At 41.4% G+C, this 19,091-nt stretch overlaps 1 protein-coding gene across 3 annotated transcripts in view; it reads right to left on the bottom strand.

Annotated features, from left to right (window-relative positions):
- Positions 1–19,091, bottom strand: part of TMEM131 (transmembrane protein 131) — a 115,735-nt gene that overhangs the window by 61,633 nt on the left and 35,011 nt on the right. For all 3 annotated transcript variants that reach the window (XM_084844392.1, XM_084844395.1, XM_084844394.1), the window contains exons 4-5: positions 4,621–4,689; positions 2,325–2,448 (exon numbers count right to left, since the gene is read on the bottom strand). In XM_084844392.1, coding sequence (XP_084700518.1) covers positions 2,325–2,448; positions 4,621–4,689 — 193 coding nt within the window. The remainder of the gene's footprint in view (positions 1–2,324; positions 2,449–4,620; positions 4,690–19,091) is intronic.

Below are 19,091 nucleotides of genomic sequence, written 5' to 3'. Positions count from 1 at the left end.
CCTTGAAAAGATAGCATTGTGGCAGGGGGTAAGACCACTCAGAGCTTCTCTCCCAGTCGTCATGAGAAGACTTGGACTTCTCCCTCTGTGGCCAACAAAGCACTCCTCCACAGCTCTGCCTTGAGTCTGTCAGACCTGTGCTTCCGTGCCTGTTTAGTGAACGACTGCCACAGAGAGCGAGCATCAGGTAAATGACCCTCACCCAAGCAAAAGAGGCAAAGAGAGTGAGGGTCAGTGGGGGGCAACTTACTCCGACATCTGATGCATTTACAGAACGGGCCCTTTGTGATCATATGAAGACCGCAGCCACAGCAGACGACAAAACGACAAACAGGCCAAAAAGACAACGGAAATCTCTCTCTTTTTTGAGCTAATGACCAAAACAAGAAAAAATAATGAAAAGAAAAAAAAAGAAAGGATTTTAGCACAAGTGTTAAAACACAGACAAAAAGTTCTCTATAAAAGGAGGAAGCTCCCGAAGAGACTACTGCTAGGCAGTTGAAAGAGAACTGAGGGAATGGGCAGAAACCTGCTGGTACATGCACAGTGGACAGTGGGGGAAGGTTCCCGCCAAAAACGTTCCTCAGCTTTAGAAGTGTGATGCACCAGAGACCATGAAGAAGAACCCTTTTCTGGGGTTCTCTATAGATGTTCTAATGAATTTGTGAAAGCTGGAGGGTGGAGACAGCTGCCACAATCCTACTCCCTGCAGGGAAGTTCTGTAGAAGATTTGAAAAGGGCTATTTCCTTCTTAAACACACATCTGCATCAATACCATAAACAGCTGTTATGTCCCACATGCACTGTAGGAGGAGGAAAGACAAGTGCAATTCAAAAGTTATGCCAAACCATGTTTTGTGCTAGCAGGCAAATTATGGTTTACAGCTTGCGTGCTTTCATTTTACATCCACCCAACTTCATTAATCCGTATGTTCACTCCTGTCTCCATGGTACAGCAGCCCTTGGAAGTGGAGCAATAGCCAAAACAAGAACAGAAGAACAGAAAACCCATGCTGGATCAGACCAAGGGTCCATCTAGTCAAGCATTCTGTTCACAGTGGCCAACCAGCTGCCCATAGGAAACCCACAAAGAGGACATGAGTGCAACAGTGCCCTCCCACCCATGTAACCCAGCAACTGGTATACATAGGCATACTGCTGGAGGTAGCATATAGCCATTAGGACTAGTAATCATTGATAGCCTTATCCTCCATGAAATGGTTTCCCACTTCAGAAATCATGACAGATCATAGTTATCATGAACAATGGTTTGCAAACCCACTTTAAAAGCAGTTTCCATAGTTAGCTGCCTGACACTGAGTCAGATCCTTAGTTTACTTAGCCCAATATTATCGACACTGATGGGCAGCAGTTTTCCAGGGTTTCAGGCAGCAATCTTTCCAGCCCTACCTAGAGATGCTGGGGATTGAAACTGGGACCTTCTGCATGCAAAACATACGTTCTACCAATGAGCTATGGTCCTGCCATTCCAATTCTTGTTTGCCAGTCAATCAAGTCATGAATTATAAAGTTAAAACATTATGTAAAACCACGGTTAAGCTTCCTTAACAATAGTTTGGTATAATATTACTGCACATCTTAATTTGTTTTCACCAATAAGTAAATTGGGATGTTATAGCCACAGAGCTTATTATTTCACTTTTAAATGAACTTTAGCACAGCCTTGCAGGCATCCACTTGCCAATGGTAAGTAACCATTTCTTCTGAAAGCAAACCATACTTGATCCAGAACTCAAACCACTATATGGTGCTTAGGCCCATACATGTAGGCAAAAATTTTGGTTGGCTGCTAAGTTTTGGTGCTTATCTGCATGGCCACTTTCCATCACAGGATGACGTAGATTGGAATGAAATACATTTGCAAACTGAGGAAAACCGTTATTAGCTGGCATTTGTAAATTTAACAGAAAAAATGTTTACAAGTGGTCAAATCTCTAAGAAACCATTGGGGGGGGGGGTGAATGATGCATCCCCTAACAGCTGTCCCCAACCTGGGTCCCTCCAGGTGTTTTGGACAACTCCCATCAGCCCCAGCCAGCACGGGCAATGGTTAGAGATGGTGTGAGTTGTAGTCCATAGCACCTGAAGGGCACCAGGTTGTGGAAGGTTGTCCTAGAGAAACCTACCTTGATTTACTTTTCAAATAATTCCTCCACAATGAGTTGTACTTAGCATAATCACGTTAAACTTTCACTTAAGGAGAAGCTATTTTAGCCACTGAGACACTGTTTAAAGTAAAATCTGTTATGCTGGGATGAAACAAGCTTTCATAACACCACCTTCAAAAAGCAGAGCTGACTCACCCTATTTTGAAAAAAAGATGCATGAAAGTGTGAGGTTGTTGCAGATATCGATACTAATATAACAGTTTCTTCTGAGCTGGGATTATGCAAGTAAACTTTTTCCATTTTTGGCATCCCAACTGGCCTGTGCAAAAAGAAAAAAAAAGCAGAAAACAGTTAAAATTTTGTCAATTCCCTATCATCACAGAATCTTTATAATTCTATCATTGCAGGGAACAAGGTACTTCAGTACACCAGGAACTGAAGCGTACTTCAGTTTTTTTCTTTCTGGTATTCCCTATATCTTTAAGACTTTCTTTTCCATGAAGTGTTATTATTTCACGGCAAGCAGAAAATATAGCTTGTCACTTTCATTACCCATGACGCAATGTCTAATTGCTTCACTAAGCAGATAGGGCTATTTTTATTTTAATGTTTGCAACTACATTTCATGTTTATCTTTTGTTTGGAGATTGCCAATCATCTTTTTTAGAAAATTGTTTCTATCCCACCTTTCAGCCCTCAGTTGATCAATGGAGTGGGCTAAACTTCTAACCAAATAATTCTCTGTTCTGTCATTAATCTCAGGGTGAGAGGACAGCTTATGCAGCCTCTTAAGCACTGCTACATTTTCAGGTATGGGGAAATGCATCACTGTTACACAAATGTGCCTCCAACCAGAAAGGTGCAGGAATATGCTGCTGATTAATTTATCCATATGCCTGGATAAATTTCTTTTTTGTAAACAGGTATTTTATTTAGAATATAAGGTAATAATGATATAAAAACAAAAACAGCAGCTGTGTACAACACACGCAGCCTGTTTTACATTATTCATCATGGGTTCTACAGATATTTTAGAATCATTATCTCTGAATTTTAATCTGTTATAGCCACAAAATGATCAGTTTTCAGTTTTTAGTCTTACTAGAAATTAAACCTTTCCAAAAATAGGATTGCACATTCAGTGGATGCTGGATAAATAATCAAAAGGTTGGATAATTAAAAGCCACTCATTTTGATTACTATACTTGATCTTTGAAATAGTTACTACTGATGGACACCGCCCCCCCCCATCCCCCAGACTATGTAGTTGGGCACAGCTAACCAGGCTACTTTCCTAAGCAGTCAGAAAATAATGTGGTTATTTACAAGCCCAGTTACAAGCCCTTTTCAAATCCCACATTACATGACTGACATCAGCAGTTAGCCCCCCTGCCCCCACCAGATATGGTTGATGCTGCAGAAACATCTCACATGCCAGGTAACCTAGTGCATGGGCTGCTGCTGTCCAAACACTGCTATTGTGGCAATCTACCCATACTAAGGCTGGACATGCGTACTTGCCACTCCCATAGCTTAAGTTTTGGAGGCAGTGGGAAGAAGAGCTAATGACCCAGTTCACATGTCACGGCAGGAAATTGTGGGTCATCAATCCACAAGTTATGGCGAGGCAAACTGTTTCCACTTTACAGAAACCATCTCCAATAAGCCCTGAGGCTGTGAGCATGATGTGCGAATCTGGATTGCTGGACTCTTTAGCCCCTAAACAATCCAGCAGTCCAGGTTCATGCTCACAACCTCTGACTGGAGGTTGTTTACAGGAAGTGGAAGCAACTCACCTGCAGTGTACGTCTCAGCCCTATTGTGATGTGTGAACTGGGCCAGTGTAATTTTCCCAAGGTCTCTGGCACATGGGCTGTTGCTATAACAGGAACCCATACACTTCCAGGAAAGAATTATCTGCAGATGGGAGGACTACAATCCAAGTAAGAGAAATACTGTGGGGTCATAATGGCTACCTTGGAATGCAAGTGAGCATTACTATTCTCTGAGGTTCATATTCCAAGAAAGGGTATTATGAACTTCAGCAACTTCACTAGTTACAACTACTATCTACACTTTCAGCTCTTTAAAAACATTTTTGCAGCATATAAGCATTCTACCAAAGCATTCTATGAAAAAGAAAATTCCCTTCACATGATGAAAAGAAAGTCACTTGGTACAACCATGAAGGTTTTCAGTCTTCCCTCCCCCTGTAGTAAAGGTTTGCATTAAACCTTGCATTAAAAGCTGTGCACCAAGAGCCAGTTCATACTATCAGCTGGATCAAGTGGCACAGCTTTTCATAGATGGCACCCGTTCCAACTTTGCACACACAATCTTTAACCTGAATGGATGCAGTCCACAAAGAACTGTGCTACTTGATTCTAAAGACTCTGTCAACTGGTATTGAATCTAAGCTTTTGTTCTTCATTCAACTGTTAATTGCTGGATGCATTCTACTTAGAATACTAACCAAAGAATGTCAACTTACTGTTCATGGAAATCCAGCATTGGTGGTTCAAACTGAATAGGTCTGCAATTCCCTCGATACATAGATACACTGTTAAGAAAAATAAGAAAAATTAAGATGACAGTTTTTAATTCAGATATAAATAACTCAAGATATATGCCTAAACTTATTGGAAATATTGGAAACTCTAATACTGCCAACAGAATCAATATTTCTGACAAGCACACACATTATCGTATTGCATTCTTGTCTTATGCTAATAAACATTTACCAGTAGTGGACTACACTGTACAGAAAATGCAACACAGCCTATGCCTAGGCAGCTAGCAATCAGAAGCCTCATTTGGATGATCAATATTAAACTATTGTTTCACTTCTAGCTTGTTTGGAAGCCATTAACACAATAGTTTCCTGGTTCAGAAGTAAGTGGAAGCAATGGTTAAGTGCAGTTCCTGGACTGTTTGCTGCTCACATGAAGGAAACAGCAAAGCAGCTGCACGTGGGTGACTGAAGCTTGTGCAAATATCAGCTTATTAAGCTAAGATCTGAATGCAACCAGGATTTATTGGTAGGTCTGCTTAATATAATGAACAAACTTGTAGTACATTTTAGTTTTCCCCTAATGTATTTTCACATTGTGAATACATAGCAAAACATTGTATAGAGAGCAATGAACTTCATGAACTTCCTCTGTATGAACTATTTCCATACCAGTTCAAGTCTATTATATAAGTACACATTCAGGCATACTGAATACAAGGAAAATGTCAGTTTAATTATGGAAACACAACTGCGCATCACAAGACCCAGCCTTCAAAAGAAGATTTTTAAATGCACACGTTATAAAGAAACTTCCAGACCTGTTGTCAATGAAAGAAGTTTGTCTAAGTGTAACTAGGGGTAGATTCACTCAATCATTTCTCCATGGTAACCCCCCCCCCCACAGCACAAGGAAGGGAATTCAAAATATCTATATATCACAATAACTCTTTACTACTAGCTCTTATAGTTATATTTAGCAATATGTTATCTGCCTTAGTTTTCTTACTACACACGAATGACTGTAGGTTACATATATGTTAAGAGAAAATCTATACTGAAATATGTGATAAATTAAAGTCATCATGTCTAATATATCTGTGTGTGTCTGAGGTGTCCAGTGTCTCACCATGAAGTACAGTCCCCTCTGCTTTAAAGAAAGCCAGTGGTATGGTCCCTTCTGAAGATATTGAGGCTCAATCTGGTTGATTTAAACTACCACCTACTATCAATTCTCCTATTTTGGGGCAAGGTGGTAGAGCAGGTGGTGGTATCTCAAGTTCAGGCAGTTTTGGATGACACTGATTTAGATCCATTTCAAGCCAGTTGTCATCCAGGTTTTGGGACAGAAACAGCCTTGGCTACTCTGGTAAGTGAAATCCACCAGGAGAAATAAAGGGAGTGTGGCCCTGTTGATTCTCTTAAATCTCTCAGCAACTTTAGATACCATCAGCTATGGTATTCTTCTGGGTCTTTTGACAAGAGCAGGGATTCGTAGCAATGTGTTATGGTGCCTCTAGGGCTTTCTGGGGGATGTCCACAGAAAATAGTTCTGAAGAAGCAATATTGCATCCCATGGTGTTTGCTGTTGGAGGTGCCTGAAGTTCATTTCCTATGTCAGCCTTCCCCAACCTGGAATCCTCCAGATGTATTGGAATCCCACTCCCATCATCCCCAGCCAGCACTGCCAATGTTATTGAATTACCATGTCTTAAGCTATTTACAAGTATTCCAATAAAAATAATTTCCAAGTACATTCCTGAAATTGGCTACTGAAAGAAGCTTGTTTAAAAAAAAAATACAGCATATAACATTAATATTGTATTTACTTATGCATATGGCATACTTAAAACATGTTTACAATAAATATAGGTCAAACACACTAAATCAAATTCCTATCAATAGAGGGTACTGGAAAATATGCCCAAAGCCTCACACCACTTCTTTTTCATTTATCCTGGCTTGCACTTTACAGAGTTCCATAAGCAAAAAATAGACAGGGACCTGCTCCCAAAAAGCATACAATCAAGATTTTGTAAGACATGAGCAAATTAATTGTCTTCAGCTTTAGGTATGAGGAATTGGAGCAGTGAAGCAGACTAAAACCTATTTTTCCAAAGGAATATAAATCTTTCCATTTCAAAATGGGAGCAGAACAGCACAATACTATGCATGTCTACTCAGCTGTAAGCCCCATTGAGGATTTACTCCCAGGTAACTGTGCAGAGGATTGCTGTCTAAATCTTGAACAAGTAAAAGAACATAACTGCATTCCAACCATAATATACCTAGGAAACGAGTTACAAAAACAAAACACAGGGAACTGGTTCACACTTAACGACAACTCTTTCTTTTAAAAACTGATCGGTTGTCACACATGAGTTGGTGTGATGCCTGCAGTGCGCCTGCCACTTCCACTTTTACTCAACAACCTATGATCAGCTCCTTCATAGGTTGTTGAGTATGATATCCGAACCTGGACCAATGAGTTGTTTAGGGGCTAAACAACCCATGGCTCTGAGGTTGGATGTCACGCTCTACACCCTACGAAGAAGCCAATCATGGGCTGTGGTGAAAAAGCAAAAGAGGCGGGCATGCTGTAGCCAGTATGTCTGCTTGTCCCTATCCATGCATGACAACCCATTGGTTTTTAAGCCCAGGTTTGTAAGCATGTTCAATTGAGTTGCATAGCCCAAACTTGGCAGTCATAAGGCCATCACTGCATACTTTTAGAGATCTGTAAACTGTAACATGAACATCCCTTCAAAGATTTAATAACTGCTAAGAGGTGTGGATGGTTGGGAAAATTAGCAAGGCAGATCCAGTCACACTTGCCTGCAATATAAATATAAATAAATATATACACACACACACACCAAGCTTCTTAAAACTCAGAATCAGAGTAGTTTTCAAAAGTATTCTACTGAAGGTAAGAATTCTAAAGATAATTTCAGCCATTGCTAACAAGCACTCAGAAATGCTTCTGTTTACATAAAATTGTAAAAAAAATAAAAAGGCAATGATGACCATTTCTTCTGACAGTTATGGCAATATCACTATATATCCTCTGTACAAATATAAACCAGTTAGTTATGCTGATGATCTTCAAAAGAATCTAGAAACTATGTAGTTCTAGAAATGCTAAAAATTTAATTGGGACCTGTTAAAAACCATAAATTCTAATGTGCAACTAGAAGCAATGACGAATAAGCATGTTTTGTAGTATACATGTGCCTCTTTCTTAGTAGTCATGAAAAAGACATGAATTCTTTCCTCTCACATCCACAGCACACAGATGAAGTGAAGATACCTTGGCACCAACTTTGAAATCAGGACACCTCCAGCACCATACATGACCAGGTCCAAAATTACATGGAAGATTCCTGAGGTACATACATACTGTATGGCTAAACCAGTAATTCCATACCCAATGCGTATACAGCTTGGAAAGGAAGATGCATGCAAAACTGACCCTCCCCCAAAGAGAATTGTCTCCCCTATCTCCTATCCCTATCTAACCAACTGTCTGCTCTTGCCTTATATACTCAGTCTCCCCCACCTCTCTCTCTCTCTCTCACACACACACACAAGCCTCTCCTGCATTTCACTCACTTTCTACCAAACCATTAACCCTAACTTACCTAGGTTCTATTTAACACAGCAAATACATATAACCATTCATATAGACTCCACATGGCAAGCATTGTGATTTTGTCACAAGGATACTTTCTCCCATCAGAAGCAGTGCGCGTGTATAAAGTAATTTAAATACTAAGGGTACATTACTGAACTGTAACTTTCAGCATTCAGAGTGAAGAGAGATTTCACATATGAAGAAATGTGAGATATCTCCATTGTGCATTCTACATGAGAAGGACAGGGTGGAAGCTCATAAACTTAAGGCTTGCTCCCAAATACTTTGGAAATAGAGGTCAGCTTGTAAGTGTCCAAAGAGGAATTAACTGTTTAGGAAACGACAGGTTGCTACATGTAACAAAACACATCTCCCCACCCTGAAAGAGTCGCATCTGTCGTCACACCACTGATGGGGAAGGTTGGAGGGAGCCCCCGATCCAAGTTGGTTGGTACCGACCACCATGACAGGGAATCCTTGATGCTGGATGTGTCAGCCTGGTTTGGAGAGCATCAAGCTCACTGTTCAAATTGCGGATCAGTTCTGGAGGGGTCTCATCCGCAATTGTGCATAGTGGAAGACAGCCATTGTCACAGCCATAAACCCCAGTAAGCATTGGATCTTATACGCTGTGGTAGATATGCTTACCAGTATGTCTGAGGCAAAGGCAACTAGTGTTTTCAGTCTGGTATCAGGTAGGAAAGCCTGTCCCACTTTGGAATCCAATAACGCCTCTATGAACATTATGCTCTGGGTAGGCACAAGGTGAGACTTTTCCACACTGATGCTTAGTTGGTACTGGTGACACCAGGAGTGGCAGCGTGGGTATGGGCATTGGTACCAATGGCATCTCTATTACAGGCTGTCAATCCCAACATGTTGTCAGGATGGAGGCAGGAGGCTCGGATCAGATCGGCATCCCAGGTGGCTGAACTTGAGGGGCCGAAGGAGTAGCATGCAAGTCCTTCACTTGATCCCAAGTGACGTCATGAGCCTTTTTGGCAGACTTTTCACTTTGTATGTTCAGAAGACAGTCTTTTTGTGAGTGTCAACGCTGAAGACCCACCCGGTGCTGGGGGGTCTTGGGTGCCTGGTGATGCACAATGTTGGGGGGATTTGAATCCCGATGCTACAGGTTCTAAAACCACCAGCTGTGGGGGAACAATAGCCTCCCCCATTTTCTCAGGGCTCTTGACAGACTTCAATGCTCTCTTACACAATGTGGCTTTCAGCCCCAGATGGGGCTATTAACATCATAGAACAGACCCTAGATGAATGCCCCCAAAACTTACCACCCACCCATTATGTAGTTTCTTCAGCAGAGATACCCCTACGCAAAAATTATTTCAAGTTCAATGAACAACTTTATTGGCAGACAAAGGGGGTGGCTATGGGGTGTGCTATGACCCCAGAGACAGCTAATCTATACATGGAAGATTTTGAGAAAAAATACGCATTTAGTGAGGCAAACGTGTGGTGGTTTAACATCATACAATGGTGGAGATACATTGATGATATTTTTATGCTTTGGGCTGGCTCACATGATTCGATTCTAGCCTTTTTCATGTGGATTAAGACCTGTAACCATAATATAGCATTTGAGATTCTGAAGGATGAAAGGATCATAAATTCTCTACACATTACAGTGGAGAGGGACCAAAATATTTCCCATACATCGGTGTACGGAAAACCCATGGACAGAAATTCATATTTGTCATATGACAGTTTTCATCCTCATTATATTAGAAACAATTTATCATATGGTCAATTTTTAAGAATCAGTAGAAATTATTCCTCAATCCAGGTGTTTGAACATGAGTCTAATTTACTACAGGATCAATTAATAGAGAAAGGATATCGCACTGTTGTGACAGAACTGGCAAAACAGAGCATCTTACAAAAGCAGGACAGATCTAATGAATAAACAACAGCCGTGGGATGATGACAAATTGTACTGCAGTCTTACATATGGGGTTACCGAGGAACTTCAGAAAAGTATCCATAAGTATTGGCCTGGCATTACTTTTAAAAGGACTAAGAACCTTACGGGTTGGCTGGTACATAGTAACACTCAGTTACGAACAATGCCATTTCAGCCAGTCCTTCCTGGTGCCACTGCACCTAGAGGGCATCATGCAAATACACCAAAAAAAATGCCAGACTTTTTATGAACCCAGCAGACAAGAAAACATATGAGATTAATCAATTTTCCACCTGTAGTAGCGCACATGTAGTCTACACTATTAAATGTGCCTGTGATAAAATTTATGTTGGCCAGACACAAAGGCCGCTTAAGAAACGTATGAGTGAGCATTTCAGCAACATATGTAACAACAGAATAGGTGCATCCTTAGTCAATCATTTTTCACAAGCACACCAGTCCATAGAGGGGCTCACCTTTTGGGTAATAGAAAAGCTGCATCGATCTAATAACAAATTGCTCCTTAGAAATGTTTTGGATTTGAAAGCTTGGTGTTTTTCCCATAGGACTGAATGAGGATGTTGATTTGCCATTGTTGTAAATGTGATAACAATCCTCTTAAGTTTTTCAGAATCAGGAAAGGCAGAGAGGAGTTTTAGTTCTCCTTATCTAACACCAGTGTTTTAGGCCAGTGTAGCCAGCTAAGGGCATTTTATCCAAATGACTTAAGTTAGCCCACGGGACCCTTTCTGCCAATACAAACAGATGCGGTTTGTCTGTCTTAGTACATTGACTACAAGATAAGCTAAGTTTGTGGGCGTTAAGCAAATAACTTTCTTGGGAAAACCATGGCTCGTACAAGATGATAACATTTTTTGGTGAGTCTACAGTCTGTTTATAATTAGAACAAGAAGCCAGGGAGTAAAGTTGTTTTTAGGTTATATACCAAACAATTTTCTAGTATGGACATTCCTAACCTCTCTTCCCTTCCTTATTTGTCATTCTGGTCATTGAAATAAAGTTTCTTAACCGTTTAAGACAATTCTAAAGAGCAACAGATTTTCCCAGGAGAATAAACGCCTGTTGTAAAAAAAGTTTTTCTGTAAAATGAGATGATATGAGGACTTTAATCTGTTTGATTGTCTTCGGTAATGGCGGCATAATATAAGGGGAGCATAGTTTAGGTTTTTTCCATGATAAATTCTTTCTTTTCAGAGTATGCTTTATGGATGCCATTTTTGAGAACTATTTATAGTACACTTTCATTACTACAAATTTACTTCATGAAGCCCACCATGTTATAAAGGTAGTTCAATACAATCTATAGAATTTGCTGTTAATATGTTTATTAAAAAGATGTTGGTCAGTTTCAAGTGTGCAATATAAGACAGACAAGTCATTGGTCTGGTCTTATGTGAGGAAGGTTTTTTAATATTATAAACAAGTATTGATATTTTATTTATTAACATGATAATTAATGTGGTTAAAGTAATCCTGATGTTCTCATTTAACGTTTTTCATATACACAGACAATAACAAATCTTTGCACTTTGTTGTTCCCATTTCTGCCTTCTTGGTTTTAACATGTGCAAAAATAATGGTTTCTTGATTTTTACACGAATGTTAGAAGTATTAATTGTGTAAAGGCTGAAATGGTTTGTGAAAATTTATACAACTGTATAGTATTTAAGACCCCTTCATGGATCACTGCCTTGTTGTGGCGAAGAGGCTTGCGTAACTCAGTGAAGCCATAAGCTATGCCGTGCAGGGCCACCCAAGACGGACAGGTCATGGCGGAGAGTGCTGACAAAATGTGGTCCACTGGAGAAGGAAATGGCAACCCACTCCAGTATTCCTGCCAAGAAAACCCCATGGAACGTATCACAAGGCTAAAAGAGATGACACAGGAAGATGAGCCCCTCAGGTCGCAAGGTGTCCAATATACTACTGGGGAAGACCAGAGGGAATTTCCAAGTAGCACCAGAAAGAGTGAAGCAGCTGGGCCAAAGCCGAAAGGACACTCAGCTGTGGATGTGTTTGGTGATGAAAAGAAAATCCGATGCTGTAAAGAACAATATTGTTTAGGAACCTGGAATGTAAGATCAATGAATCAAGGTGAGCTGGAGGTGGTCGAACATGAGATGGCAAGATTGAACATCAACATCTTGGGAATCAGAGAACTAAAATGGACAGGCATGGGCGAATTTAATTCAGGTGACCATTATATCTACTACTGTGGGCAAGAATCCCTTAGAAGAAATGGAGTAGCACTCATAGTCAACAAAAGGGTGGGAAAAGCAGTACTGGGGTACAATCTCAAAAACGACAGAATGATCTCAGTACGAATCCAAGGCAAACCATTCAACATCACAGTAATTCAAGTCTATGCCCCAACCAGTGAGGCCGAAGAAGCTGAGGTTGATCGGTTCTATGAAGACCTACAACACCTTCTAGAACTAACACCAAAAAAAGATGTCCTTTTCATCATAGGGGATTGGAATGCTAAGGTAGGAGGTCAAGAAATAACCAGGATAACAGGCAAGCATGGCCTTGGTGTACAAAATGAAGCAGGACAAAGGCAAATAGAGTTTTGCCAAGAGAACACACTGATCATAGTAAACACTCTTTTCCAACAGCACAAGAGGTAACTCTACATATGGACATTACCAGATGGTCAACATCGAAATCAGATTGATTATGTACTTTGCAGCCAAAGATGGAAAATGGGAAAGACTAGAGATCTTTTCAAGAAAATTGGAGATATCAAGGGAACGTTTTGTGCAAAGACGGGCATGATAAAGGACAAAGAAGGCAGGGACCTAACAGAAGCAGATGAGATTAAGAAGAGGTGGAAACAATACACAGAAGAACTATACAGGAAAGATCTGAATGTCCCTGATAGCCATGACAGTGCGGTCACTGAACTTGAGCCGGACATCCTCGAGAGTGAAGTCAGGTGGGCCTTAGGAAGCATTACTAACAACAAAGGTAGCGGAGATGACAGTATTCCAGCTGAGCTATTTCAAATCCTAAAAGATGATGCTGTTAAAGTGCTGCACACAATATGCCAACAAATTTGGAACACTCAACAGTGGCCACAAGACTGGAAAAGGTCAGTTTACATTACAATTCCAAAGGAGGGCAATGCCAAAGAGTGTTCAAACTACTGCACAATTGCGCTCATTTCACATGCCAGCAAGGTGATGCTCAAAATCCTACAAGCTAGGCTTCAGCAGTATGCGAACCGAGAACTACCGGAAGTACAAGCTGGGTTTTGAAGAGGCAGAGGAACTAGAGATCAAATCGCCAACATTCTCAGGATCATGGAGAAAGCAAGAGAATTCCAGAAAAACCTCTATTTCTGCTTCATTGACTACGCTAAAGCCTTTGATTGTATGGATCACAACAAACTCTGGCAAATTCTTAAAGAGATGGGAGTACCAGACCACCTTACCTGTCTCCTGAGAAACCTGTACGAGGGTCAAGAAGCAACAGTAAGAACCGGACATGGAACAACCAATTGGTTCAAAATTGGGAAAGGAGTACGACAAGGCTGCATATCATCGCCCTGCTTATTTAACTTATATGCAAAGTACATCATGAGAAACACCGGGTTGGATGAAACACAGGTCAGAATTAAGATTGCTGGGAGAATTATCAACAACCTCAGATATGCAGAAGATATCACCCTAATGGCAGAAAGCAAAGAGGATCTAAAGAGCCTCTTGTTGAGGGTGAAAGTGGAGAGTGCAAAAGCTGGTTTGAAACTCAACATTAAAAAAACTACGATCGTGGCATCTGGCCCCATCACTTCCTGGCATATAGAAGGGGAAGAAATGGAAGCAGTGACAGATTTTATTTTCTTGGGCTCCAAGATCATTGCAGACAGTGACTGTAGCCATGAAATTAAAAGACGCTTGCTCCTTGGGAGGAAAGCTATGGCAAACGTAGACAGCATAGTAAGAAGCAGAGACATCACCTTGCCGACAAAGGTTCGTATAATCAAAGCTATGGTTTTCCCAGTAGTAATGTATGGCTGTGAGAGCTGGACTATAAGGAAGGCTGAGCACCGAAGATTTGATGCTTTTGAACTGTGGTGCTGGAGAAGACTCTTACGAGTCCCCTGGACTGCAAGGAGGTCAAATCAGTCAATCCTAAAGGAAATCAACCCTGACTGCTCATTGGAAGGACAGATGCTGAAGCTCAAATATTTTGGCCACCTAATGCAAAGAGAAAACTCCCTGGAAAAGACCCTGATGCTGGGAAAGATTGAAGGCAAAAGGAGAAGGGGACGGCAGGGGATGAGATGGCTAGATAGCATCACCAATGCAATGAACATGAACTTGAGCACACTCCGGGAGAGAGCGGAGGACAGGAAGGCCTGGCGTGCTATGGTCCATGGGGTCACGAAGAGTCAGACACAACTTAACGACTGAACAACAACAAATAGTATTTAAGAAGTGTTTGAAATGTTTTTATATGTCCTGGAGTAACATGAAATAACTAAGATGAGGTATCTATATATTTTATTGTAGACCCTGAAGAAGGAAATCAATTTTTAAAAAATGTGTCAGGCCAATATAAAAAAAGAACTATAATAAACCTTTTTCTATAGGCACCTGGATTTTCTCCATTTTCTTTTCTCCCTTGTTTTTTCAGCCAATCAGAGCAATTTTTCCTTGCCTGCTTTGAGAAGGCGTTGCAGTGTTGACAAGTTCCCACAACATGCCCTTTTCTCAGGCAGAACAGGCACAAATTATGTCTGTCTTTGTGGAGTAACTTTACTTTTTGAAAGGCACCCGGAGGGCCATACGCCTTGAGGGCAATCACCAAAGACACAAAAAATAAACAAATAAAAGCAAAATGTAGAAAAAACAGAAAAAACAATAAGAGAAAAAATCTGAATAATAAAACCTCAGCTTTTTTTGTCAGAATACTACAATTAGTAAGCCAATGAACAGGGAGAAGTTCCCCATGACTATGACAGTCTCAAGAAACTGAGGGAAGAGGTGGGAACCCGCTAAGAAGTTTCCAGATATGAGCTCTGCACAGGCACAGAGCCCATATGTGTGAATGCACAGATGACCACTTGAAGAACTGCATATTACAGGACACTGAAGAACCTTACTGAAGAAGGTCCCAGTACCGTATCTCTGCTCTACGTACAGCATGGGTAGGGAATCTCTGGCCAGATTCAGCCTATGAGGCCTCACCATCTGAGCTGCTGAGGCTTTACCTCTTCTGAAGTCCCATCCCTCAGAGAAGGGCAAGGGGGAGAGGCAAGCCAGCGATGTTGGGAGCCACCTGCTGAAGGTACTGTTCCTTGAAGTGGTAGACCCCAAAGGCTTTGCTCACCCCTTGCCTTTCCCAACAGCAGAATGTAAGTGCACTTAACCTCAAGCTTAAACATTAACACAAATGAGTAAATACAGTACAGATGCAAACAACCTCTGATTCAAATCAGGTAAAGTGTGCAAGGAGAAATCCAGATAGATGCAACCTTGCCGCACAGGAAGGCAAAGTGGATTAGTTTGCTCAATATAAACGTATACTTGAGCATTTGTTCAGTGTCCTAGTTTTTACTTAGTATCTTGCTGCTGAAGTTATTGTTTTTATTTGTTTATGAGCAATATTTATATATCGCTTCTCTTTTGAAACAAATCTTGAAGCAGTTTACAAAAGAATAAAAACAAACTAAAGAAACAAATAAAAACAATACATACACACATGTGCACAAACAATATCATGAAGCTGGTACAAATATAGCTAGGGGAAAGCCAAAGTAAACAGGTAAAGTGTTATCGGGCCTTGTAAGCCATGAAAAGACAGAGGTTGCAAAGAAGTCAACTCTGCCCCTCTAACTTCTTGCTTCAGTAATGTAATAGCAATTTTGTATACATGGACTTTCCCATATTTTTCACAAACCAGTTTCATAGGGTGAGTGGGATTCTTCTTTCGATACTCTATGAACATAATGTCTGCCAGCAACTGGAGCTGAACAACTCTCTGTATATACAGGTTGGGTCAGCAAGTTTAAAGTAGCTGAAGAGGAGAAAAATTCATTTGTACTCAAGTACATTTTCGCAACATTTAATTAAAGGTAAAGGTGTCCCCAACCAGTTGTGTCCGACTCTAGGGTGCGGTGCTCATCCCCGTTTCTAAGCCGAAGAGCCAGAGCTGTCCGAAGACGCTTCCATGGTCATGTGGCCGGCGTGACTGAACACCGAGGTGCACGGAACGCTGTTACCTTTCCCGCCGAGGCGGTACCTATTTATCTACTTGCAATTTCTTGCTTTCGAACTGCTAAGTTGGCAGAAGCTGGGACTGAAGACGGGAGCTCACTCCGTCACGCAGCACTCGGGTCTCAAACTGCTGACCTGCCGACCTTCCAGTCTGCAGTTCAGCGTCTTAACCACTAAGCCACCGCGGCCCTAACATTTAGTTAGGATTTTGCTATTGAGGCATTCCAAGAGATAACAAAATGATAATCCATTAGCTTCTATCTCTTCCGGCAGAAAAGAAAAACTTATTTATTGAGAATGAGGAGCCTGGCTGGTGTAATATAGCAGCAGTTAATACATTTGCATTGCCTCCCCTATACATTTGGTCACTGTTCTCACACACTAGTCATGCATTGTAACTATTTACAATATACACAAAGGAAATGCTCATTAATCTGCTGCACGTAGGAGATTGGGAATTTTGCCAAGAAAATCAAACTACCACCACCTCCAGTCTTTTACAAAGTACTTTAATGACTTTTATAGTAGTCAAGAATGACTTTTTTGAAGCAAGATTGCATTCCTCGTGTTGAACAGGTCCTTTTAAGCCATGCCAGGGTATCTTGTTCAAGGGGAAATTTGAGAGGTCCCCACCTAGCATTGACTCAGCATCTGCTTGTAGCATTCATGGATGTTCAAACACCTTAGGATAAGTAGCAACATGCTGCAACTTCGTTTACCTGGCACGGATTGAAAGATTTGCAGTACTAGATGGTTGGATAATGAACTTAGAATCATATCTCTAGCAGGCCAGCTAACAAGGAATGGATATTGATGCATGTGTAGTTAACACTATATTCTCCAAAAGTACAACCAGGCTTCCCTGCCTCCACCCCGCCCCACCCCTGGCAGAAAGGCTTCTCCAGGATTTCAACCCGGCCCTCTCACACCATACATGAGAATCATACCCCTAGACTAGCCTTCCCCAAACTGATGCCCTCCAGGTGTTTGTGGAGGAACACAGCCACTTTAGACTACTAACACCATTGGCCCATTTAGTTCAGTATTGACTTTTCAAACTTACCTGGAGATGCTAGGAATTGAAATGTAGACTTTTTGCATGCAAAGCATGTGCTCTTATCACTTAGCTATGGCCCCTCCCATGTACAGCAGGATGCACTGTGTCTGTAGCCAAAAGTTCATTTTGATCTACTATTCCAGATCAACTTTTAAAGGATTTCATACACCTTTGATAGAATTCCATTAAGAGCTTGTTTATACTACCCTAAAAAGATTAGCTCAAGAGAATAAATACATCATTAATAGAGCTTCTGACATCTTGAGAAGCATTTTGCCAAATAAGGTGTGGAGAAGGACTGGGCTAGATTGCAGTAACAGTTGGCTTCTAGAGTACCAGCATCCCTTTAATACAAGAGACAGAAGGAAAACAGATCACCTTGCCGAGGTAGAACATGAGTGTACTTTACCATCTTCCCCCTGCCTGCTTACCTATGGCTACTCTAGACAGATTCTTGGTGCCTAGGAGGTCTTACCTCCTAGAGGGACTTAAGCCTGATTGAGAACTTTCCAGTGGAAGCTGCCTCCTAGATTACGCCAGCTTGCTCAGCTTTCTAGGACAGAGGCATAAAAGGAATGCTGCCTTGGGCAGTAGGCCTGCTGCCCTGGGGGGGTGTCACCAAAGGGGCAATACCAGAGGGGGTCTACTCTTTCAGGGAGCCACTCTGGGCTTGAATGAGGGCCATCCCACTTGTTGGGAGGGGGAAGAGGTGACTGGATGTTCTCTGGTTCTTTATAGTTTAGAGGAGGAAATTGCCTCTTTATATTTTACATTTTTATTAGCCAATATAGCTGGGTTAATAGTGGGTTAACTGCCTGCTAGTGGGAGAGATGCGAAGGGATGGAGGGAAGCAGGGAGCAGCCATTTTAAAAGCCGGAGGCAGAGCTAGCTATGGGAGAGGAAGGTAGCCAGGTAATAAGAGAAGCCTTCCCCAACTTGGTACCTTCCAGATGTTTGGACTTCAACTCCCACCAGCCCCAGCCAGCATAGGCAGTGGCCAGGAATGCTGGGAGTTCGGTCCTCCAGATGCTGTGGACTACATGTTCGGCAATGCTGTTACAGAGGAAAGGATTGCAACAGGCTGTTAATATTTCTGCCATTTAGATTACTAAGAAGCTGTCTTTGAAAAGTCTGGAATCTTAAGCAGGTCCAGAATGCTGCAGCCAGACTACAGACAGCGGTCAGTTATAAGGAGCTGTTGTAACTCCCTTGTTATAGCAGCTTCAGTGGCTACAAGTCTGTTTAGTAGCACAGTTCAAAGCCTTATGCAATTAAACTGTGGTTTGTAGGGACTGCTTAAACCAGTTTCTCTTTTTTGGACATCATGAGAAACTGTGTTTTAACAAATCCCAGAACTATTGAATTGAGGTTCATGAAAGGACGGAAGGGAAGGAAGAGAGCAATGGACATGCGTCTCATTCCTGGTCTGATAAATGGACCTCAGCAGGAGAATCAGACCAGTCTCCACTGTGCACCAGATATTATATCTGTACATGGAAGGGGTGGGTGAACCTAATCCTCTTACAGAAAGAACAGAAGAAGTGAATTTCTTCCTTCAGCCCTCCTTTACTTGCCAAGTGCAAATGAGGGTGACAGAGG

The sequence above is a fragment of the Heloderma suspectum genome, chromosome 3 (assembly GCF_057233095.1).
Source record: "Heloderma suspectum isolate Gila_16-S chromosome 3, 16-S_ref, whole genome shotgun sequence".
In the NCBI taxonomy this organism is placed as follows: Eukaryota; Metazoa; Chordata; class Lepidosauria; order Squamata; family Helodermatidae; genus Heloderma; species Heloderma suspectum.
This window is presented reverse-complemented; position numbering and strand designations above follow the sequence as displayed.